This window comes from Indicator indicator, chromosome 1 (genome assembly GCF_027791375.1).
Source record: "Indicator indicator isolate 239-I01 chromosome 1, UM_Iind_1.1, whole genome shotgun sequence".
Taxonomy (NCBI): domain Eukaryota; kingdom Metazoa; phylum Chordata; class Aves; order Piciformes; family Indicatoridae; genus Indicator; species Indicator indicator.
In genome coordinates, this window is record NC_072010.1 from 18,100,402 (window position 1) to 18,124,557 (window position 24,156).

At 38.8% G+C, this 24,156-nt stretch overlaps 1 protein-coding gene across 1 annotated transcript in view; it reads left to right on the forward strand.

Annotated features, from left to right (window-relative positions):
- DDX10 (DEAD-box helicase 10) overlaps positions 1–24,156 on the forward strand; it is a 181,541-nt gene that overhangs the window by 81,704 nt on the left and 75,681 nt on the right. Inside the window, exons 14-15 of the mRNA XM_054385008.1 lie at positions 21,445–21,558; positions 23,677–23,838. Of these exons, the coding sequence (XP_054240983.1) occupies positions 21,445–21,558; positions 23,677–23,838 (276 nt within the window). The remainder of the gene's footprint in view (positions 1–21,444; positions 21,559–23,676; positions 23,839–24,156) is intronic.

A 24,156-nucleotide genomic window follows, 5' to 3' on the forward strand; every position in this document is an offset into this window, starting at 1 on the left:
AATTGCTCAGCGATAAGATGGCATCTAATCTGGGCATAAAGGTTCTGCATTTGATGTTGTGTTTTCCCAAATAGTAACAGCATCCAGGACACAACTAATGAGGGCTTGTGAAGGAGAACATTGGGACACAGAGGAGACGTGGCATTCACCCAGTGACAGAGTAAACAAGATTTTCATTTGCAGAATACAACTACTGACAAATAATACTGGAGAAACTGTGGACGAAGAACACTTTCTGTAATCAAAGCACTGACAACGGAGAAGCAGGAGGATAAAAATAAACACCATGTATTTCACTGTGCCTTCCATTACTGTAGCAATGGAGGTTTTTATGTCTTATAAGCAACAGGAATATTTTGTCTGTAGATACTTTGGGCTGAGTCCAGTAGAATCTAGTGAAGCATTTCAACTCCAAAATGCATCTGAGTTGCTCATTCTTCAGTGGTTTGTGGACCAACACTAATCCTTGAGGTTTATAGAATGAGGCAAGCTGAACACTAAGTACTGTTGGAGGAAGCAGAGAGGCAAGATTATGAAAAGGAGAGACTACATCAATTCTGTAGGTTAAAGTAATGTAAACATCTTGCATTTGAAGGCAAGAGAGCACTAAACATCTATTACCTTTACTAACCAAAAAAACTCTAACCCCATGGGATTTGTGTATTTCAGTAATTTACATTTTAAATAATCTATGCACAATCCTGACTAGATGCAGTTTGTGTTTTGTTTGGCATAGATTTGTTTGTGATTTGATTGTGATTTGTTTGGCATAGTACAATGGGGCTTCATTGCACTAGGCACTTAACATATTGCATATATACTGTGGTGGCTTCCAGTTTAAGGCATGAAAACAGGTGGACACAAAAGACAGATGGGGAAACACAAGGTAATGGAGACAGTTATGAGTGTTGTAATACACTGTAGTTGCAAAGTAACATCTGCCCAGATATAGAAAGAAGTTTTATAATATTTTTTTTTAATACAGTGCACTACTTATTCTGCCTCAAGGATGTATCAGTGCCTGCGTGTATATAATTATATGCCTGAGCAGTGTTGGTTGACAGTTTTTATTATGGTGGCAGAGAGTTCTTTAGCTTTCAGCTGCGTTCAGCACCCAGATTTGTGGGTGCCTGGCACCTGCTTCTTGGATAAGAGGATACCAGTGACTGTTGATCTTTATTAATAATTCAATATTATGTTTTCTAGTCTTACAATGAAGTATTCTGCTCTATTGCTACATTATTGTTTTGCCTACATTTGACAGAGGTTTTAGAGATTTTTACCCTAATAGCCCAGCTGAGAGTAATCATCTTTAATACAGTGCAGAAGCACTAGGGATGGAAGTGAAAGTGCTTCTGTCTTATATGTGGTGCTGTCCAGTTTTGCCTGAACTGGAGCCCTTCGCTGTAGGAACGACATTGAGGTGCTGGAGTGTGTCCAGAGAAAGGCAGTCAGGCTCGTGAAGGGCCTGCAGCACATGGCCTATGAGGAGCATCTGAGAAGGAGCTGGGGTTGTTTAGTCTGATGAAGAGGAGGCTGAGGAGAGATCTTGTTGCTCTCTACAACTTCTTGAAGGGAGGTTGAAGCTGGGAAGGGGCCAGCCTCTTCTCCTTGATGGCAAGTGGCAGGACTAGAGGAAATGATTACAAGCTGCACCAGGGGAGGTTTAGGCTGGGCCTACAAGAAAGTTGGTGAGGGACTTTTTAAGGTATCAGGTAATGATAGGACTAGGGGGAATGGAAGAAAAAGATAAATGGGTAGATTCAGATTGGATGTTAGGAAGAAGTTTTACACCATGAGGGTGGTGAGACACTGGAACAGGTTGTCCAGGGAGGTGGTAGAAGCCCCATCCCTGGAGGTTTTTAAGGCCAGGCTGGATGTGGCTCTGGGCAACCTGATCTAGTGTGAAGTGTCCCTGCCCATGGCAGGGGGGTTGGAACTAGATGATCCTTGAGGTCCCTTCCAACCCTAACAATTCTACGATTCTATGATATTAGGAAATACTCTTTCACAGAGAGTGTTACCAAACATTGGAATGGTCTTACCAGGGCAGTGGTGGAGTCACCATCCCTGGAGGTGTTTAGGCAGCATGTGAATGTGGCACTTTAGGAAGATGGTTTAATGTTGACCATTCAGTGCTGGCTCGGTTGGACTGGATGATCTTGGAGGTCTCTTCCAACTGAATGTTTTCTGTGATTCTGTAAGTCAGAGTCTTGTATAAATGTTTTATGTGGGGAACTTGAGCCTAAAACAAGGTTTATCAAGAACTGAATGGAAATACATTAATGAGGTATTACGGCTTATTGGGGCAAGCTTAATACAGTGTGGGGAGAGTCTGAAAGAGCTCTAGAAAAAGCAGAAATAGTAAGGAATCAAGATATTTGTGTGTAAAGACTGATTCTGGTAAGTTGTGCCATTTCAAATATAACTGAAATATACTTTGAAATATAACTTTTTGTGGTGGGGATGCAGGGTGGGTAAAAAAGCACTAAGTTAGTAAAATACAGTCCTGTTCTCTGCACAATGCCTGCTCCACAGAATATTTGTAAGGAAAAGAATTCTATATATTTACCCTGTACACTGTTGATATTTGTACTACATAATGAATCATGCCTGTATCTTCTGAGTAAAAATGGTTCCTTTACAGCTGAAAAGAAGCATATCAAACAGTGGCTGTCTGCTGGGTTATTTAGGCTGAATGGGCTAAGGCACTAAGGAAGCAGTTTGCTGCATAGTTAAGTCTGCTACAGAAAATGTTTAGCCAAAATGGTTGGTGAATTATTGTCCCTTTAGATGTGGAAATGACGTAATTGCATTTTTTTTGTGAGGAACTTATCTGAAATCTCATGGTAATACTGTGGAATAAAATGTACTTGTAATAAACCAGGTGGCAGAACTCGTAAGTATCGTGTAGGTACCTGCTGGTCAGTAAACTGCTCCCCGTTATGGTTTTGTATTGGGCTTATATCAATAAGAACCACTTAACAGCTAGAGGTGCGCTGTGCTCTGAATAAAGTAGTAATGATGAAAATAGTTTTGTGCTGGGTACTTAAAATTTTGATTTTTTTCCTTCCACTTCACCTTTCAAACTATCATTTTTAAATTCATCTTATCTCCTTTTTTTTTTTTTTTTTTTTAATTTTTCCAGAAGTCTAGTAATTTTCCAGATAAGATTTTTCAGGAAGTTTGAAAGGAGTCTCAAGCCTGAATCCCTTTAAAATTAATTTAATTTCTTAAACCACCCAAACAGCTGTGAAGCATGCTAAGTGTCCAGCATTCTCAAATCCTTATGATTTTGAAAAAACCCTACTAGAAAAGAAACTCATGGGAGATTCATTTGAAAATCTAGGTGTTAAAATTTTGTAAGTGATTTAGCCCCAAATCTCAAAAAAAGAAATCGAGTCTACCTGAACCACAGTCCTTGCAAATGAGCAATCCATAAAACTATGAAGAAGTAAAAGCTGATTGAGCAAATATTCCCTCCCTGTTGGTTTTTTGTTGTTGTTGTGTTTGTTTTCACTTTACAGGGTGATTATTTTTTAAAGTATGAAGTTTTTTTCACATACATTTTATTTTAAGCAGTGTGAATGAGACTTGTCAAAAGATTTTATTAAAACAGTGTAAGTTAGCAAATAGATTCTAAAGTTCACAAGCTGTTTTACATAAACTTGTATTAATGATTGATGTAAAATATATTGAGATACATTTAGTGGTGGACTGGTACTGAGCAATATGTAGCTTTGATTACTGAACATTCCAGTTTTATTCTATCGAAGATATTGATGTCTTTGCACTGATGACCTGTAGCTGACTCATTTTTCCCATAGCTCTCCTAAATACTGCAAGCTACTGATGTTCTCAACAGCAAGTAGATAAATAAGATAATAAATTATGGCAGTTATCTTCTGGCTACTGCTAAACAGACAGAAAATGTATGATGGTTGTGTCCTTGAAAGAAGCTGCCTTGTGCAACATAGTGTGAACTTTTTATCGTGCTTCTTGTCATGTCCTGATTATTGACCACTGAATACCCTGAGCTGCTTTTTCCATTTAAAAAAAAAATCAATCAAATTTCCTGACTTTATAAGGCAAGTTTCATATTAGACAAAGCATACTAGTTGCACACTGGATTGAAATGAAACATTATCTTTTATCCATGACGATCTCTCAGGCTCTGCTTGTCTGTGTTAACCTAAACTTGGATATGTTTTTTTATGTTTCTCCTTAGAGTAGCTGAAAATAATAGCTAAAAAGAATTTTACCCACATTTCTGTAAATGGCTACAGGAATAAAATTTATTGAATGTGTGATAAAAAGTTACTGCACCATAAAAACCTGCATGGGAATGCTGTAAAAAGTGCTTGTAAAAGCATTTCAGATTTTTTTTTTCCCCACAAGAGTAGGGGTAAGCATGGTATCTTCTCTTTTTTTGAGACGAATCAAAACAGTCTCTATGCAGCAATAGAGGGATAATCTCAGTTCCTATAGCTGGAGTAGAAAAAATTACTTCCTTGAGTTTTCTTCCTTTATATATGATCTTTGATGATCTTGGAAAAAAATGTATATATGAAATGCTGTGAACGTTATCTCGAAGTGATGTATCTGTGGTTTTAACTTGAGTGGCTTGGGCAGAAGGGTCAAATAGGCTGTTCTTAGAAACTGCCTCTTTGCAAGAGCCATATCTGACTGCATTATCACATTACAGAACTCGAGAAGATACTTATTTTGGAGAAGAGGGATTTAAATTACTCTTTGTTTCAAGAGGTTCCATCTAGGATTAGTGTTTTGAATACTAAGAGGTTACTTGCAGTGCAAAGAACGTGGATGTTTTTCTGCTCAGCAGTGTTTCTTATGTAGGATCTTTTAGAAAGGATTTTTTCTGTGAAAAGTTCTAAGAGGATGTTTGTGTTTAATCTAGAGTAAGTTATGTCAAGGTGGATGCATATGTTTAGAATCTATTTTCCACATTGGCAGTTATCTCCCATTTCTATTGATTTCCTTACATTCCCTAACTTTTTCTCTGCAGTTAAGACTCCCCAGCTGCCTTTATATTCTGGAATCCTGAACTTTCTGGGTAAATGGTATTTGGGATTTTTCCAGCCATGATCAATGAGTGGCTCCTGGCACAAGGTGAAAACACTTGCAACCAAAATGGGAAACATTTCTCACCTTCTGAGAAACCTTGACTTTCATACAGATTATTCTTAACTGAACAAATCATCTCCCATGCATTCTCTTGAAAGTGTTTCAGAAACTATTTTTTTTTTCTTCTCCCTCTAAAAGATGAGTATTTCCCCTCTTCTCTTGTACTACCTACCCAGACTTTTTGTGGTGGGAACCTCTAGTGAAGTGGCAATGGAATCAACAGGTTAGCCCACAGAACTTCCAGTAACTCCTTTTTTTGGATGTGTTTTTGTTGGTGGTGGTTTTTTGTTTGTGTGTTTGGTTTTGTTTTTTATTTTTTTTGGGTGGTGGTGGTGGCTTGTTTGTGTTTTTTCTTTTACGAAAAAGTGGTAGGTTCCTAGCTCTAAACCTACTTAACATACTTTTTCTTTTTTACACGTTTCACTCATCTGTTTCAAGTTACTTTTCCAAGCTCCAGACTTTTCTCTACACCAGTTTGCTTGAAATAGAGCATGTAAAGTTGCTCCAGCTGAGTTAGGTGGGCTTTTCCATCTCACTAGCGTGAGAATAGACATGGGGCAAAGCTGGAGGGCATGATTAGATTGCAGTGGCCCAGCTGTGCTGACATAAGCTGCTGTGTCCCCACTGTTATCAGCTCCAGGCTGGGGTTTGGGTTTTTTTTTTTTTTTTTGCATGCCCAGTGGCTCCAGTTTACTTCTTCATTTAAGTTTGTGTGCCCAGGAGCTTAGCTAAGGCTCAAATGGGACAATTCTTTGGTGGTAGAGAAGTGCAGTAAAGTCCAGCCAAGAGATATCTGTCGAGAGAGGAGTTATTAATTTAGGGAACTTTCTCAGAAGACTACATTCTGTGAATTACAAGAAAGGGAATTAAGCCTGACAACCTCCAGCTTTTTTGGCAGTACTCATAAAAATGCTTCAGGAATGGGAATTTTAGTTGTGTTGCTTAAACTGGTATAGTCTAGCTGTGGACCAATGTATCTGATGTGTCCTGAAACAGACTTCCCAACAATTCACTGCACTCCCAATACGAAGACTGGAGAGATGTCTTTGGATGGAAGAAAAATCTTTCATCACCAGATGCCGAACCTGTTCTTGAAAGTAGTCTGGCACTTAAGAGTCCAGATGGTAATGCTGTTCCTATGGCATTTCTTGTGCCTTTGTGTGATCTGATTGCAGTATTGGCATGACAGTAGGGAAGAGATGGGGGTGATTGATCAGTGCTGTAAGTTTTCCCTTTGGTGGGTTCAGAGCATTCTTTGCTAAATCAGTGATGCGTTTCCCTCAGCTCTGGTTTGTGAAAATTCATTGTTAAGTTTTAAGGATTTTTGGTAGGCACAAGAACTTGCCTGTTCTGAACTGTGTATTTTGGTCTGAACTGTGTATTTTGGTGAGGAGCTAACATGTTCACTCAGATGCTGTCTCGGTAGAGTTGTTTTTTGTCTAAGCAGAATGCAAAATACACATTTGTTCAAAAGTAGTTCAATTAAATTCAAAGGGTAAAGTGTATAATTTATATAAAAAGAAATAACTCTAACAAGTAGATTATGTTCATTCCTTAATGTCTGTAGAGTCCAGTGCATTTGTTTAGAAATAATTACTAGCTTGATTTCAGCTTGACTTTCTTCCAAGGATTGTTAAAATATAAGTACTATGGCTTAGACAGGATAACCAAAGCATAAGTAGCAGAGCCCTAAATGTAACTCAGGAGGGGAGATTGTGAGTGATAGAATGCAATTAATCACCTGCTATAAATTTTAAGATAGTCGGTATTGTGAATGACAGATGCTTATTCCCCTTTCAAAACAATTGACATAAATTAATATAGAAGTTCATATGATCTTGGAAGAAAGCTGTTGTCCTAGATATACTCTTAGTATTAAACATAATGAGGCATAAATCCGTTTATAAAAAACTAAATCTGCTGTGATAAAAGTTTCTACATTTGTAGTTGCTGATATTTTAAATAAATATGTAAAAAGTGTTTAGTAGTATGAGAGGTGTGTTGCATGCTGTACTTGAGTTTTCATCAAACTAAACTCCTTTATGGAAGGTCATTGTAATAGGTGGAATTTATATTAGGTTTTTTAACATTTTGGTGTCATTTTGTATGTTTTTGGAACATAAACTACCTGAAGACATGGAGCCAGATTATAATCTGTGGTTTTGTTTCCCACCTCAAATTGCATAGAGATAAGGTGGGAAAATATTACCTCTACTTTGTGGCGTAGTAAAGTACAAGAAGTTGATAGTTGAATCAAAAGATAGTTGATTCAGAACTTGCTTGCTGCAAGATCTTATGTGTGTGCATAATTTCATAGCTTGGTCACTGGAACAATTTGCTAAAATATGTGGAACAAACATTAATATAGACTTAAGGAAAAGAAATGGTCTGTGTTTTAAAGGTCAGTAGAAGTCATCATCTTGCTTTTGTGAGATCTTTGTGACATGGAGGACAGAGAATAATTTTTAATATAAAAGTGGAAGTGTTTTAAAGAGGGGAGGGAAGTGGTCCTTTTTTGTTCTGTACTGTAAACCAATGTTGCATCTAATTTGGATTGTTCTTTTCATTGCTTTTCAGAAATATTAAGCCTTAATGTTTCTGAAAGCAGTAGTTTGGTTAAGTAATTAATTTCTGAATTCATTGATCTTTGAATTAGACATGTTTGGTCCTAAGGTTTATAAATTCTATAGATGCATTGGTTCTACATATGATGCCTGACAGCACAGAGATGAAATAGCCCTTTTCAGAATTCTGTTTTTTTTTTAATGATATTATCCATCAGATTTGCTTTTGCCCTTCTTTCTGGGTAGTTTGGCCAGGCACAGAATTCGTGATAGCAGATGTCTTTTATGAAGGCAATCTCTGAGAATTCAGACTTCAAAGTGGTATACATAAAATTTGTGGAATATACTTTGCCAGTTTTTAATTTCTGCATTTCATTTAGTTTTTATTGTGTTCAAAGTGAAAGCTCAGATACTTGTAACACTTTCTCCACTTATGTTCTTAATGTGGCTTATATAAAACTGTCATTTGTTGCTGAGGGATTCTTTACTGCATCCTTCTTGACAATATGTGATTTTGAAGCTGGTGATAGGAGTTCCTTCTTTTCTCTACTCCTGCTCTCCATATTGAGGTGATTATTATGACCTACATCAGAATTTCACTGTGGCCAGCAGGAACAGGGAGGTGGTCTAAAGGTCTAAATCTCAGCACTCAGTACTCTGAGTACTCAGCACTGATGAGGCCACACCTCAAGAATTGTGTTCAGTTCAGGGCCCCTCACTATATGGAGGACATTGAGGTGCTGGAGTGTGTCCAGAGAAGAGCAAGGAGGCTTTTGAAGGGCCTGGAGCACATGGCCTACGAGGCTTGTCTGAGGGAGCTGGGGTTGTTCAGTCTGGAGAAGACGAGGCTGAGGCAGAACTCATTGCTCTTTACAACTACCTGAAGAGAGGTTGGAGCGAGGAGGGAACCAGCCTCTTCTCCTTGATGGCAAGTGACAGGACCAGAGGAAATGGTTACAAGCTGCACCAGGGGCGGTTTAGGCTGGATATTAGGAAATATTTCTTCATAGAGAGGGTTCTCAAATGCTGGAATGGTCTTCCAAGGGCAGTGATGGAGTCACCATCCATGGAGGTCTTTGAGTAGCATGTGGATCTGGTGCTTAGGGAGCTGGTTTAATGTTAAGCCTTCAGTGCTGGGTTGACAGTTGGACTGGATGATCTTTGAGATCTCTTCCAATCAGACGTTTTCTGTGGTTCTCTAAGTTTGAATGTTGTGCACATGTTTTATGTGGGAAACTGTAGCCTGAAACAATATTCATCAAGAAGAATTGAATGGAAATACATTAATGTGGTCCTGGTGCTTAGGGAGATGGTTTAGTGTTGACCCTTCAGTGCTGGGTCAAAGACTGGACTGGATGATCTTGAAGACTTCTTCCAACTAGATATATTCTGTGATTCTAATCCTCTTCTCCTTATATATAGGTCTAATTCCTGCCTTAATGTTTTACCATGAGGACCTCTGTGCTGAATTAATGGAATTTTTACATGTAATTGCCATGTTTTTAGTGGGAAAGAACAATAAATTGAGGAAGCTTCTTGAAACCTACACATTTTCCTAATCGTGTGACATGATAATGATTTGTCCACCTTCGCTGCTGCTTCAGAAGCAACAGAGAAAATCTTAGTGTACCTCAGCATATCAGCCTACTACACTTCAATCATTGTATCCTGGCAACTGAAAGTATTTTTAAGTAAGTGTTTTGCTTTTTTTCATCAGTCTATCGTTTTCATCAGTTGAAAAATCACTAAACTGAAAACTTCTGACAAACCACCACAGAGTTCTAGAGGAGTGAGAGGGAATGAAACAATAGTAACATGTATTTTTTAAATGTCATCACCTTCATGAGTGCATCCCTTTATGTGTGGGGCATTCTAGACTGAGTTGTATGAAAACTGTTGAAAGCATAAGCTCTGAGGAGAGGTATTTGGGACTGGCTGACTTTGGCCATACAGTGTATTTGTAAATTTGCTCCAAGACTTCCAGTTTGTTCTTACCAGCTTCTTAACTCTCACAATTAAGCACTAGGAATTAAGCAGAGTTTGGACTATCTGAATATATGCTGCTAAAACAATTGAAAACTTTTAATTGCTTCTACTGGAGACAGAGATGTGTATGATTTTAAAAAGCAGACTGAAAATTCTTGTTACTTTCCTATAAATTTGACCACTTGCTAGAAGTTGGCTTCTGCAAAGACATGAGATGTGAAGGCTTTCAACTCAAAGGTTTCAAAGTATTTGGGAAGGCAGATTTAAACTGCAGACACTTTTGGAGCCCTAAGATAAGTAGTTACTAACGCCCTGAGGTTTAGTACCTATTAAGGTAGGTGGCTTTGCTTACAATTATCAAAATTCTAGTATGCATCCTTTTTGGGAGCAGTTTTGCCATTTTGCCAAGGGCATTTCTTTAGAGGAAAAAAAAGCAGCACCCTAACAGACAGATTCAGTCCCATTGCCTGTGCTGGTTCAAATGGATGTTGGACCCTTCAGTATTTTTCTTATCATGATTTGCTGGATTCGAAGAATGCAATTGCTTTATGTGCTTTGTGTACTGAGATGATAGCAGGCTGTTACTGAAAAGGCTGCGTGTCTCTGCTTTGCCAGCTCTGCTCCCTTCCTTGAGGCTGCCGGAGTGCTTGTGTGACCTGGGGAGTGAAAAGTAGCAGAATCCAATTTGCAGCCAATATTAAATCCTTGAGGCAGTGTTTCTCAGGCTTGGAGAAAGACCTATGGTAGTTGTGGCAGTTTAGGCTGGGTGCCTCCTGTTCCTGCCACATAAATTACACCTCTGGTGTCCTGAGTGTCCAACCCAATAAGGAGGACACAGGAAACAGCGTATTTCTACCCATCAGTCCTGCACCCTATAAATCCATCTGCAAAGTCATTCTCTTCCTCTTTCCTCCCTCTCTGCTCCTGTGGGAGATGCTTCCCGATCAGGTAACGGTGGGGGGGAGTATCTCAAGGCCTCTTAGGCCTGGCTAGGCGTAATGCCAGGAGGAGAAGAAGTGGGGGGGCAGTCTCAGACCTGGCCAGCCTGAGACTAGCCTAGCAGTGGGAGGGAGGGGGAAAGAGCGAGCCCTGGGGATTTGGGTATACCCTCAGGTGGGGAGAAGGGAGGTGTTGGGAGGTCCTTTGGGTGTTATGTAAGGGACTCTGTATGCTTTGGGATATCTTTGCCACTATGCTTGTAGTTTTTTGTAGTTTCACCAATTGCTTTTCCATTTAAACTTTCCATCACTCTTCAATCCGTTTGTGTGAGTGTCATTCTTTTGTCCCTCTCGGGGCAAGAGAGGATCTATCTGGCCTCAAATCAGCACAGTAGTGAAGGGCAGCAATGAGAGTTTTTGAAGAAGTGACACACAGGAACTACAAAACCACTTCTTGCAGAATTTAGTTTAGTTTGCATTGAATTCATGGACTCAACCTTTTTTTTTAAGAACTAAAATAATAGGCATGATGTATTTTTTGATGAGTGTTATTGTTGTGGCTTCTCTGTCAGTCTTTAACTGTGAAGAATTAACAAGAAAGAATTTGCCTTTACATATTAGCCTTGATTGACATTTGGTCATTTGAGCAACTCTCCATGCCTCCTCTCTCCCCCCCCTCCCCCCCCCCTTTTTTTTTTTTTCCTGTGGCATGTTTTTCTCCTGCTTGCTGTGCTGCCACTGTCACCCCGTCCGGGTCTCCCATGCTGTGCTGTTTCTTTGGTGCATGGGATGGTGGAGGAGGCCCTGATGCAGTTCTGAGATAGGCTGTTTCACTATCTATTTGGAAGCTAAATTCAAGTAATCCTCATATTGAAGATGAACCCTCACAAAATGCCAGCTGGTATTACCTCTTCTTTCTCTTTTAAGTGGTCTCAGTAACGCCATGTGCAGACAGACTCACAGAATTGGCTAGGTTGGAAAGGACCCTCAAGATCGAGTCCAGTCATTAGCCTAACACTGAGAAGTCCTTGACTAAACCATATTCCTAAGCACTACCTCCACATGATGCTTCAATACTTCCAGGGATGGAGCCTCCACCACTTCCCTGGGCAAGCTGTTCCAATGCGTGATAACCCTTTCAATAAAGACATTCTTCCTAATACCCAGTCTGAACTTCCCTTGGCACAACTTGAGGCACAACTCCTTACTTGGTTGAACAAACTGACCTGAACCTCTCTGCAACCTCCTTTCAGATAGCTGTAGAGAACAAATAAGGCCTACCCTGAGCCTTCTCTTCTCCAGACCAAACAACCCCAGTTCTCTCAGGCACTCCTGATAAGAATTTTTCTCTAGTCCCTTCACCAGCTTTGTTGCCCTTTTTTGGACACATACTACTAACTCAATGCCCTTCTTGTAGCGAGGGGCACAAAAGTGAACACTACTTGAGGTGTCACCTTACCAGTGCTGAGTACAGGGGTAAACTTACTTTACTAGTCCTTCTTTGCCTAATACAAGCCTGTTACAAGCCAGAATGTCATTTGCCCTCTTGGCCATCTGGACACATGGCTGGCTCATGTTCAGCCAGATGTCAGCCAGCACCTCCAGGTCCCTCTCTGCTGGACTGTTTTCTAGCTGCTCCCTCCCAAGCCTGTGGTGTTGCTGGGCGTTCTTGTGGCCAAAGTGCAGAACTCAGCATGTGGCTTATTGAAACTCATACAACTGGTCTTGGACCATTGATCTAGTCTGTCTAGATTCCTCTGCAGCGCCTCCTTACCCTCAAGTAGATCAGTACTTTCACCCAGCTTGCTGTTGTCTGGAAACTCACTGAGGGTGCACTTGATTGCCTGTGCTTTACCCAGAGTCCAGAAGTCCCCAAAGAACAGATTCAGATTTCTTCCCCCTCTCGCTTTTTCCCAGTAAGGGAAATTAAGCAGGAGAAAGGAGAGGGGAAAATCATGAAAGAAAACGGTCTTGAATTGGTTTGGAAGCAAAAAAGGTAATTTTTTTTTTTTTAACAAAATATATAGCAGTAACAGGGAGGGTTAGAGAGGTAAATAGAAAAATATACAAAACCAGGCCCAGCTGGCACTGGATTCCCTTGATGCAAATGGATTCAGTTTTTTAAAAAGTGGGTTGCAGTATGGAGGTAGGCCTGCCACGTGGTGAGTGCAGCAGATGATCTCTCTTGAGCAGGTGAGGCAGGGAAAAGAGAGCTAAGAGGTGTCTCTCCATAAACAGGCTTGCTGGACAGGAAGGGGGAGTGGAATATACCTTTGACCCAGGGGGACCTCTTCTCCTGGGAGGGGAAAAAACCAAATCTCTCTCTCTGCCCACTTGGATCAGCTTTCTTTTGTCCACCTGGGGGCTGGGTGTAACCTGGGACATGGGTTTATCCAAATCATTGACGAAGATGTTAAACAGGGCTGGCCCCAGTACTGAGCCCTGGGCAACACCACTCGTGAGCAGCTGCTGACTGGATTTAACTCCAAGTCTTTCAGCCCAATCATCCAGCCAGGCTTTTACCAAATGAAGTGTATGCCCATCAGGGCCATGAGCTGCCAGTTTCTCCAGGAGAATGCTGTGGGAAACAGTGTCAAAGGCTTTACTAAAGTCCAGACAGACAACACACACAGCTGCATAAGGAGGTTATCTTCAATGCGCTAGGAACCTCTGGGACTGTTTTCTCTCTGCTGAGTTGTATTTCCAGCAGACATCTGGGAAGTTGAAGTCCCCCTCAAGAACACAGGCAAGCAATTGCGGGACTTCCATCTGCTTATAGAACGTTTCATCTGCCACTCTGTCCTGATGGGTGGTCTATAACAGACTCCTACCATGATAGTGGCCTTGTTTGACTTCTCCCAGGTTCTGAGTCATTAGCCCTGCTAATTCATATACCTGTCTGAGAGGGCTAAGAGGATCTTGGGGCATCCCATTTGTTGCCAGCAGGCCTGGTGTTGTGTATACCAAATTGTGACTGAAAAACCCGAAGCCCTGATGGTCACACCAGGCTTAGAGCCAGGAACTGATCTGCTGACTCCTTCTGTTAATTTGCTCATGAATCCCTGCAGCAGGAAAGATGGAGAACAGGAATTGTGCTCCTGATCCCTTAACCAGTTGCCCCAAGGCCCTGAATTCTCCTTTAATTGTTTCTTGGACTTCTTGTGGCCACATCATCACTCCCTGCTTGAGAAACCAAAACCAGGTAACAATCCAAAGGGCTCACGAGGGTGGGAAGTTTTCTTGTCATGTCCTTTAACTGGGCTCCAGGGAGGTAGCTGACTTGCCTATGAATTTGGTCTGGTCTGCATACTGGGCCCTCCACATCCTTCAGGAGGGAATCACCCATGCCAATGACCTGTCTGTTTTTCTTTATGGAATCAGTTTTGATGCATAGTCTAGGATCACTTAGCCTTGGTGGCACTTTTGGCCTGGGTGAATCATCTTGCTGATTATTAGTTGGTGCCTCCTGTAGGACCCCATACCTGTTTTGCAATGGCATCTGGTAAGGTGGGGGTGTTACTGGAGAGACACATCTGCCATGTTGGGCAGGAGCTTGTCACCGTTGTCCCCTGCCCTCTAAATCACCATGTTCAGCCATGCAGGTAGAGGCCAGATTAAGTTCTCTTAACTTGTGTGGGCTCTTCTGCTTTGAGAGAAATGTGTTTAGAGGCCTCTAAAGAGGAAGGAGTATGTCATTTATGTCAATCTAATGATGAAATAAAAATCATTAAAAATAATGATGGTTATCACACTAATCTACTGCTGAGAAAGTTAGACTGCTCAAGTGAACAAAAATAAATTTTGAGTATTCAAAAATTGATGCAGTCTTTGCTACTTGTGGTCATAACCTGTGAAGGATATCATTGTGGTGGGGTAATTAAATGGGAACAGTTTGTGGTTTTTGCATGTACAAAACAAGGAAGAAAGAGTGCCAAGATAAATATATCTATTTGTCTTTGCAAAGTAACTTTTTTGTTATTTTCTGATGGCAGATCAGGAGAATGTAGCAAACAAAATGTTCCAAGAAGCTTCAGCCTTGGCTGCTGTTGTTCCTGGGGTTGTGGGTGGTGACTTTTGAGGGAGAAAGGAATGTCACAGTGCTCACCAATGGTAAAATGTATTCAACCTTGACAAAAAACCCCACGAGAATGTGGTCTTCTCATCTCACCTTTTGACCTAACAGTCCTCTGAAGACTATTCTTAAGCTATAATTTTAATGATGCTATGACATTTATTTAAGCCTTGTCTGCCTTAATGATTGTGCAGAAACATTTTAATAACCGTGTCTAGAAAATAGTCACATTTAAAAAAAAACCCAAAGTCTTTGTTAACTAGAAAAGCTCCAAATTTTCAATTCATTACATGTCAGCTCAGCATTGCCTTCTTGCTGTATCATTTAGTGATTACATTTCTATGAGTATTTCATTTAATTAAGTGCAGCCTGGGAGAGAAAGAGCAATTCTAATACTTCTGGAGACTGAAAAATTACACATTCCAAAATGTAGCACATCTGAAGGGCTTAAGGATTCTTTTCTTCTGAAGCAAGGCAACTCTCCCCTTCTCTTCCTGCTTGTCTCCCTTCACCTCCTTTTTGAGTGTGGGCTTCATTTCATGTCAAATATTAGTGGGGGATTAGCCCTGGAAAGTGAGAAAAGGTCTCCACATTGTCGTTGTTGCTGATCTGCAGTAGAACAAAAGGTGTGAAACAGGTGTGCTCAGCGCTAGATAAATGTGTTATGGGGTTTGGGTTCCTTGGATTGGTTGATTGTTTTGGTTTGTTTTGCTTGTTTTAGTTTTTAGAAAGGGGCAGACAAAAGATGGCTAAGCTTGACATATTCTGTAATTCAGTTCAATATCAAAGACATGTTCATGCTCTTGTTTGCTGGAAATAGTGTTTTCACCATGGCCTTTCCTTGCATACAAAAACGTAAGCTCTGGAACAAAGAAAATAAAGGGCAGTCGACAAAACCATGGGTTTTGTTTGTTGGTTGATATTGTATGAGGAATACTTGTTCTTTTGCTAAGATGTAAGCCTTGTTTTAGGATAACTGTAACACTTCATTTGGTTCTCTTGACACTGGAAGTGCTGGATTTTGCCAGAGGAAGATTGTGCTGTTTGATGCATCACCTTGCAGTCAAAACATTTTATGTCTTGTTCGGGCACTGCAGTTACCAGTGGTATTAACCATTATTGTATACACCTATTTTTTCAGATTGAGGCAGTCTGTGAGTTGTTATTATGATATCTTAGCTTGTATGTGTTTCTTTAAAATATTTTTTTCTGCCATCCTTAATAATCCCAAGAATAAATGAAAGCTGGGTTAATATGTTTGGTTTTGAATTACAATCTTCTGAAATGTCTTTATCTTCCTTTAGTCAGGCATACTAAATTACAACTTAAGTTACTTTTTGTGTAAAATATGTGAAATAGTTCACTATTCTCTGTTACACTTTGCTTTTAAATAAACTGCATGAGAAATCACGACCTTGTGTTGCCAAAGGTCTAATGCTTTAGAAAAGGAGGTCATTGCTGCTTTTGCTTGCAAGTCATGGAGATTTTCAGGCTAACGCAGTTGCTGTACTGAAATGTTCTGTGGTCCAGTGCATTAAATAGATGAATCTTTCATAGCAAGATATAATCTAATTACTGTAGCATACAAATATCTTAAATAGTAGTTTTGTCCATGTTAGATCTTACAATTATAGTTATTGCTTAGTTATTAGATTTTGCCTTATTTAGTATATAATATTCTTATACTTAAAGATTCAGATGCAATGATTCTGCAGATGCATGAGAAAACCTGTTTGTTGGTGTATTCAGATACTGGAGCTGTGTGTACAGTTACAGAATTTATGGTACTCAAAACAAATGTTTGTTTTGTGGGCTGAGGGAGATTGGCTCTTCACTAAAACATTATTTAAAATCTTCCTGGTTTGTGGCAGAGTAAGACATACATAAGAATAAAAAAAAAAAAAACAGAGGGAGAGAGAAAGGGAGGAAAAAAGCATGAAAAAATGTTTGTGTGAAGCTGTTCATTCATGGTTCCCTCTGGTATTGAGGGATAAAATCAGGGTAAAATACTAACTCTTCCTTTCCCCTTTCCTCCTTCAATATAGAAAATTAAAGCAAGGAAAATGTTCTCAGGGATGATTGGCTAAGGGTGCACCTTTTTTTTTTTAACATTCAGGACTGGATTTGTAAATAAATGCTGGTGTAAGCATATAGGAATTGTATTTCAGAAGATATTTCAGGAGTAGGAATTGTACCCAGACATTTCTAAATTGCCTGTAAAGAAACCAGAAGAAATAGTTAAAGCAGAAGTAAACCTCTTAAGCTAAACGGGTGGTAAGGGTATGTCCTCTTACCTAAATTCATAGTTTGAGTGCAGAGCTACTGGTGGAAACTACCAGTGTTCTGCAAAGATACTTTGTTTTGAAGTTGCTGGTGACTTTGCCACTGTTTAGATAGTTATGATCTGTAAGTTTAAATTCACAGAATAAATGCAATAATTTAATGTACATTTTTCTATATCAACATATTTTTCCTTATCTTTGCCTTTTTTTCTTTTTTTAACTCTACTAGCTAGGATTATCAACCTCTATCTCTGCTTAACCTTTGCCAAAACTCCCTATTTTAAGTCTTGACAGCAGCTGCTGAAATGAGCAGTCAGGTATTATGTGGAATATGCATTCATTCATACAAAAAGTGTAATAATCCAGTAGAAAGTTATTTCAGTTGTTTTCAGTGGCTTAGGAGTACTCTACAGAGATAGTATGTTGGGTCAGTTAGAAATGAGAGTAAGAGTTATAATCAAAGAGCCATTTAATGAAGGTTTCTGTTCTAAAGCCTTGTTCTGGTTTGTGGCTGGAGAGGATTACTGGGCATGGAGCTGTTTACTGTCTAGTCTGTGTAAAAACGATATGCTAAATAAATGTCTTGACATAAAGTACAAGGAATTGTAGCAAGTACTTGTGCAAGCGTAGAATCGAGCTCATCATATAAATTCTATTGCAGAAAATTCCACTTGTTTTAGCAAGTTGTAGGTTTGCAAATTTTTTAATTCTTGCTCTTCTATTTTGTGCTAAATACTGAGATTTTAAATTTTAAGTTTAGTTCTTTTCAATTTTCATGGCTTAATTTGTTTTATAGAAGATAATAGTTTGTGGTTTACTAAGACATCCTAACCTAACTGTTGTACCCAAACACAAAGCTGTAATGAAATTCAGATGTAAACTTCCGTCCAAACAGTAATTAAAACCAAGGGTTAACATCGCTTAAGCATGTGGTTGCTGTGATGCAGTTCTGCCTTTGTAATGGTTTCTTTTATCACTTGCTGTTTCTTTGATCTGAAGGGCAATTTAAACGGGAAGGGTAGTGTGGGGAACTACTGGTCTTGTGGTGTTTGTGCATAATGTGGTTAACAGCAATGAATACTAGTTGTTAGAAGCTTTTCTTATTCCCTCCCTTTTTTTTTTCCTTGTTGCTGTGATTTTGAAAGCATTTGTCCCTGTACTATTCTGTCTGCTAAGAGTACTGTTTTTCTTTATAATACCAACCTAGATGTATTCTTATCTTCACAACTGTTACTGCAAAAGCCATTTTCAGTTCTCTGTGTAGGTTGTTCTATTCTGGAAAATGGTCTCTTTCAACATCAACATGCTTTAAATAAGTTTAGGAAGTGAATAATGCGTAGATATAGCAAGTAATTTAGCTGTCCAAAATTTCCCTGTTCAAACTGTAATATTGTGTAGTGAATTACCAACCAATAATTTTGACTTTGTGGGGATTTTTTTCCAGTATTTTGCTTGGAAGTCTTTCATGGTGATAGTTAAAAAGCCCCCACAAAATAACAGAAACACCCACATACGGAAGAAGAAACACTTCAAAACACCAAGAACTTCATCAGTCTACCCTTTCATAATTTAAGCCATCACTTGAAACATTCAAGATCATGTTGATTTTGGTACTTCACTGATGTACTTCAAAAAGTTCATAGAGAAGCAAACAGAAAGGGTGATTAGGCACTAGAATGGATTGCCCAGGGAGGTGGTGGAGTCGCCATCACTGGAGGTCTTTAAGAAAAGATTGGATGTGGTACGTGGTGCCATGGTTTAGCTGATGTTGTGTTGTTAGGTCATAGACTGGACTTGATGAACTCAGAGGTCTTTTCCAGCCTCAATCATTCTGTGGTTCTGTGAACAATTGTAAAGAGTGCTTGTTTTATCTTTTGAGTACCAGCCTGCCTGTATCAGTATCTTCACAACTGTCATGGTAAAAGCAGTAGCATATATAGATGCTATTCAAGTTGGTTGGAAAATATCTGTGAATTTAAGCTTCCTGATTTTTAACATTTAAGTAAAGAAAAAACTTAAGAGTATTTCACCAAAGCATAATTTGGCTCACTTGATTTACATAAAAAAAAACACCCTAGAAAGGGTTTCCTAGAAAGGGTTGGAGGAGTTGTGTTGTGGAAGTGGAGAGATGCTTTGAAGAACTTTGTTCTGCTGCATCTCAGTGGCTTTGGCTTATTCTAGTGTCCATGACAGAAGAAGTCAGGAAGGGCTGAAAAAGCTGTCATTGCAGAGAAGTGGGCTGGAAATTAGAGATCACCTACCTACCACAGATCACACATGAAAGGAGCATCCACACATGTCCATGTGGTTCTGCTTCTCTGCTCCTTTATACTCAGTGGAAACAGATGGCTTGTTGAGTCAAGGAAGCTTTCTGACGTTCAGAGTGTTTTAGGTGCTTGAATTAATACAAACTGGACTTCAAAGTCTGGTTATTTTGCTTCTTTTGATGTTTTCTTTCTTATGTTTTATAATTATGTGTGAGGTGTAAAGTTTGCATCTCACTGATGCCTCTGTAGTTAGATACTTGTCAGGAGGAGTGAACAAATTTTTTCTTTAACCTTACCTCCACTGTGGGTAATCAAAGCCTTGTAATCTGAATTTGGGAAGTTCTGGGGGCTTAGGGGAAATGCTTGATAGTTAGTCTGTTCCACACTAGTGGTTGGGGTTGTTTTACTAAGTAGTCCATATTTCAGGGTAAGAGTTTTATACAGAATTTCAAACAATTTCTGTTTGTAGGATGAGCAGCAGGAGTGAAGGTAAAGCGCAGCCTTCTGAGATGTTAAAGGTGTACCTAAGCAGTAGTTCCTGCACAATGCAACAACAATGGTGTGACAATACTGAGAATATAAGTGCTGTTACAGTCACATTTTTCTATAATAAATATGGTCATTACTTGGTAACAGAGTGCAGTAGCTGTCACAAACTGTTTTTCCTGTTAGGAAGACTGTAGTTTTTCACTTTGATAGTTCATTTTTCAAGGCATTAATGTGCTAACCATAATGACAGTGACTTTCTGAGTTAATTGTTTTTTTGCTTCCTTTTATAGTGGATTTGGTATAGAACATGAAAATGATTAAAATGACCGAAATAGAAAAATGAGAAAAAGAAATTCAGCTCTCCCTTTTTGCCTCCAGTTGCTTTGACCACTTTCTATTATTTATTGGAAGCTTAAACAGTTTAGTGACTGTTTTCCAGGTACTATTTTCCTGAGTAATAGAGCTTTGCAGTCTTTACAATATGATGCAGGAGTTGTGGGTCGTCTTCTATTGAGTGTCCGTGTATTCCTCTTGGGGTATCTTTTGCTATCAAATACTTTCTGCAATGGCAATTATTGCTTAAAATGTCCTCTGTGTATTGTGTCTGGACACATAGAGCCTTCATTCCTGGAAGGAGAGCTCTCAGAAGCACTTGAGGTTGGGAATCTTCATGTTCTTTGCTTCTATGATGTTGCCACCAGATGGGTGGCTGTGTGAAATCTATGCAGGCCATCTGTGAATGTGACATTTTGCTTTCCACTGTGTTTTATGGAAGTAATTAAAACGGTCCTCTTATAGTTGCATGCTATCTCCAAAATGTGAAAATACTCTAGATAATTCCTCAATCTCTATCAAAAATAGAAGTGACATGTTCACCTCTTCTTTCTAACAGCTAGAGTGCAACCAGAAAAAGAAATGTAATTTCAATATTAGTGTGTTTTATACAGGCATATTACTTTTCTGATAACATTTGCTTTTTCTAATCAGTGCTGGTTTCTCAGAAGTAGCGAGGAAAGTGCAATCTCAACCTGTTGGAAACTGTTAATGTCTGGATTTCACCATCTCTGCTGACTCATACACTGGTTTCCCTGGTGCCTTCCTGACTTTGTTTCACTGCAGCTTTTCTTCTATGATGCTTCTAACTTTTGTGATTCTACATGTTATTTAAGAGTAAAATTTCTAAACATCTCCCAGCACTGATGTTCTGCACTATGATGGGGCTGCAAGGGATGAGATTTATGAAATAGGAAAGCTCTTGCATGGCCATGTGTGTCCTTTACTGACACAACTCAAACTAGTATTGTGCAGTGCTTCAGGACAATGTGATGACAAGTGAGATGAAAGTGGTATCTGATCAGTCGTAGCTAATAGTTTCAGTCAGTTACTCTGGATTTCTTGTCAGATGAGGCTTGCTAACAGTGTAAGCTGGCGAATCTAGTAGCCTTGTCCCAAAAAGGTTAGTGAGATTTGAATGAAACAGGTGTCCCTCTGCTGACAATATTGAAGTTATGCTGAATTGTTATCAGAAGAGTTCCTCATGATATGAGCTGCCTTAAACTCTTTAGTGCAAAATGTCCTTTTATTGGAAATTACTCTTGCTTATATGTTATAGGAATTACATTAATTGCTTTTAAGAAACTTTGAAGCATATACTCCAACTAGGGGAAAAAACTGTAAGAAATTTCACTTTATTTTATACAGAATGCATCAAAATCAAAGACGAAGAAAAAACCTACTAAAACCCAAGAAGCCAAAAAAATCTTGAAGAAGAAGTTTAAAGTCAACACAAAAATAGTCTTTACTGAAGATGGAGAGGTAAGATCCTTTCAAAATAACAGTATTTTTATGAGAACTAAATTTGTGGTTTCTGTAAAAACAAAAATTCTTTTTATCTGTATAAGTTGATAGAGGTTAAAAAAAGTGCATGGTTTTTGTAATTGGTTTAAGTTTTGTAATTGGTTTAAGTTTTGCATTTAGAGGTCAGTTCCACTGGGTAAAAGAGAAATGCTGAGCACTGGCCTCTTTTTCACCTTTGTATGTGTAAGATACTTCCAGGAGAGCTGTTGGTAGATGTGCAGCACTATACCTCTTTTCTGCCTATTACCTTCAATTTCAGGTGAAACCAAGGGCCTGTTTTTTCCTGTACTGAAATGTAAAACAGTTTTCCTGTAGGTATTTGCCAAAGCTCCCTCACATCTTGAGTTCATGTACTGAAATGAAAAAAAGTCTCTGGTTTTCTTTCCAGCATTTGCCATTTCTAGATTAAGAGCTTCGTTAGGAAAGCCAAGGAAGTACCAAATTTTCACCTGCTGGTGCTGATGTAGCAGTATAGTAAAATTTGCCACTAACATAATTGAATTTTTTAATAGCCCCTGAAAAAAGGTAATGATTTTATATAGCTAAAGCAACTGTTGTGGACGCTAGTCACTCTAGCGTTTCATTGTAGCAATAACCTCACTAGCAAGTCTCCATGCTCCATGAACTTTTCCAGCACTTGATTCCACACCTTCAGATGCTGTGCATGTTGTTTTGCCATTTCCAGCATTAAGAAAAAAGTAGGGTTTTTTTAACTCTAGATTAATTTCAATAAGGCATAAACTGAAAGAGAGTTCACCTTTACAAATGTATAATTTGCTTTTGTGACCAAATAAAGCATTTTACATTGCAAATGGAGTAGCACCATGTAATTACTGACATTAGAGAAAATTTAAAAGGTTTTAGAGGTTGCCCAATTGACTGGAAATTATGTCTTCAGATATTTTTAGATATTTAAAAGCTGTTGTCTCATCTTCAAATACATATGCAAATGCTTTATCTATTCAAAAGGATCGAGGATGAAGAAAAAGAATCGCACAAAGATTGTAGTTGGAAAGGTAGCACAATAAAGGAGTTATTTAATTCTGAGCTCTGTAAAACTGTGCTTTAAAGTTTTATCATTCTGATGCACATACTTCTCTTTGATAAATTAAAGCTTTTTAAAGAATTTTTTCTTTCTAGAAACTAATAAGTACACAAACTCCCTTTTACAAAATGAAGTGGAAACAGTAGGCTGGGTTTATTAGTATCCAGGTGATTAATACCCTGTGTGCCTTAATGAGTCCTGAGCATGTTTGGTTCTCCATTTGTATCTGAAAGACCTTCTGTATTTTCTGCCATATAGTTTCTTTTTAAGAATTAAGCAAGAATGATTTTGCAGAGACTACCTTCAGGTGATGATGTCTGCTCATACCATGAGGGAAATTATTAGATCATAAAAAGGATGGGAATATATTTTTTTGTGTGTGTATGTAGTCCTTGGCTTCATTTTAGAGTTTCAGATGCCTCAGGTTATATGGATGTGTTTAGCACCTCACCCTCAAGCCAAACTTGAGGCAACAGATGTTTCTGAAGTGGTTTTTGTGCCATAGCCCATAAATCCCTCCATGTCTGTTCTCCTTATGTCTCCAAAAAATGAGCTTACAGTCACAATTTTTGAGGCGTGGTGTGTTGAAGGCTTATCTCATTTTTCTCTCACTTAATATATTGAAATATTGATTGTTTACATAAAAACACGGCCTTTAGATTTACTGGAGTTTTGTTCAGTTGCATATATTTTGGATAGTCATTTATTGAAAGCAAATATGATTTTTCTCCCAAAGTGACTAGCAGGATTATAAATAATTGTTTCCATCAGGCAAAGAGAAAAACAGGGCAAGAAGTTCATGTGAATCCATTACACAGTAAAATGGTGTCATATGGAGACATTATTTCCAAATACTTACTTTTGACTGAAAGTGATGTTAAATAAGGTATCAGAGTTTGTATTGTGCAAAAGTTTGTTTCCTTTGGAAATTTATTCTAGAAAAATAGTGTACTGGAATATTTGGGGCATCAAAACATTGGTGTGGGAAGAATTATTCTAACCATTATTTTTCTCCCTTGCGTGTAATTCAGTTAGTGCAGCAGTGGCCACCTGTGCAGAAATCCAGTTTGGTGAAAGCAGATGAAGAAGATGATGGCACTGGTATCAACTTAGATAAAGCAAGAGAGATACTGCAGGAAGAAGACAAATTTGACAAAGAAGAATACAGAAAGAAAGTAAAGGAAAAACATAGGGTAAGTTGATTTCTTTCTATAGATACTCTGATGTGGATTGCTCAGTGAGGAAAAATGCTTAAATATATTGTGAAAAAAGTTAATGAAATTCATCTCCCTTTTCAGAACTACATTGCATACAGGAAGACTTGTGATGTTAAGTAGCTAGATAAACCAAAGCCTGATGCAGTACCAGTTGCTGATAAGGGTGAATTTTTATTTACAACTTTAAAATCTGCTAGGATTTTAGTGGTGGTATCATTTTTGAAAGCAGAGTTCAATGAAAGGGTTTGTTTCACAAAAAGAAAGTGTTGTTTGGTATACATTCTCTAACAAATG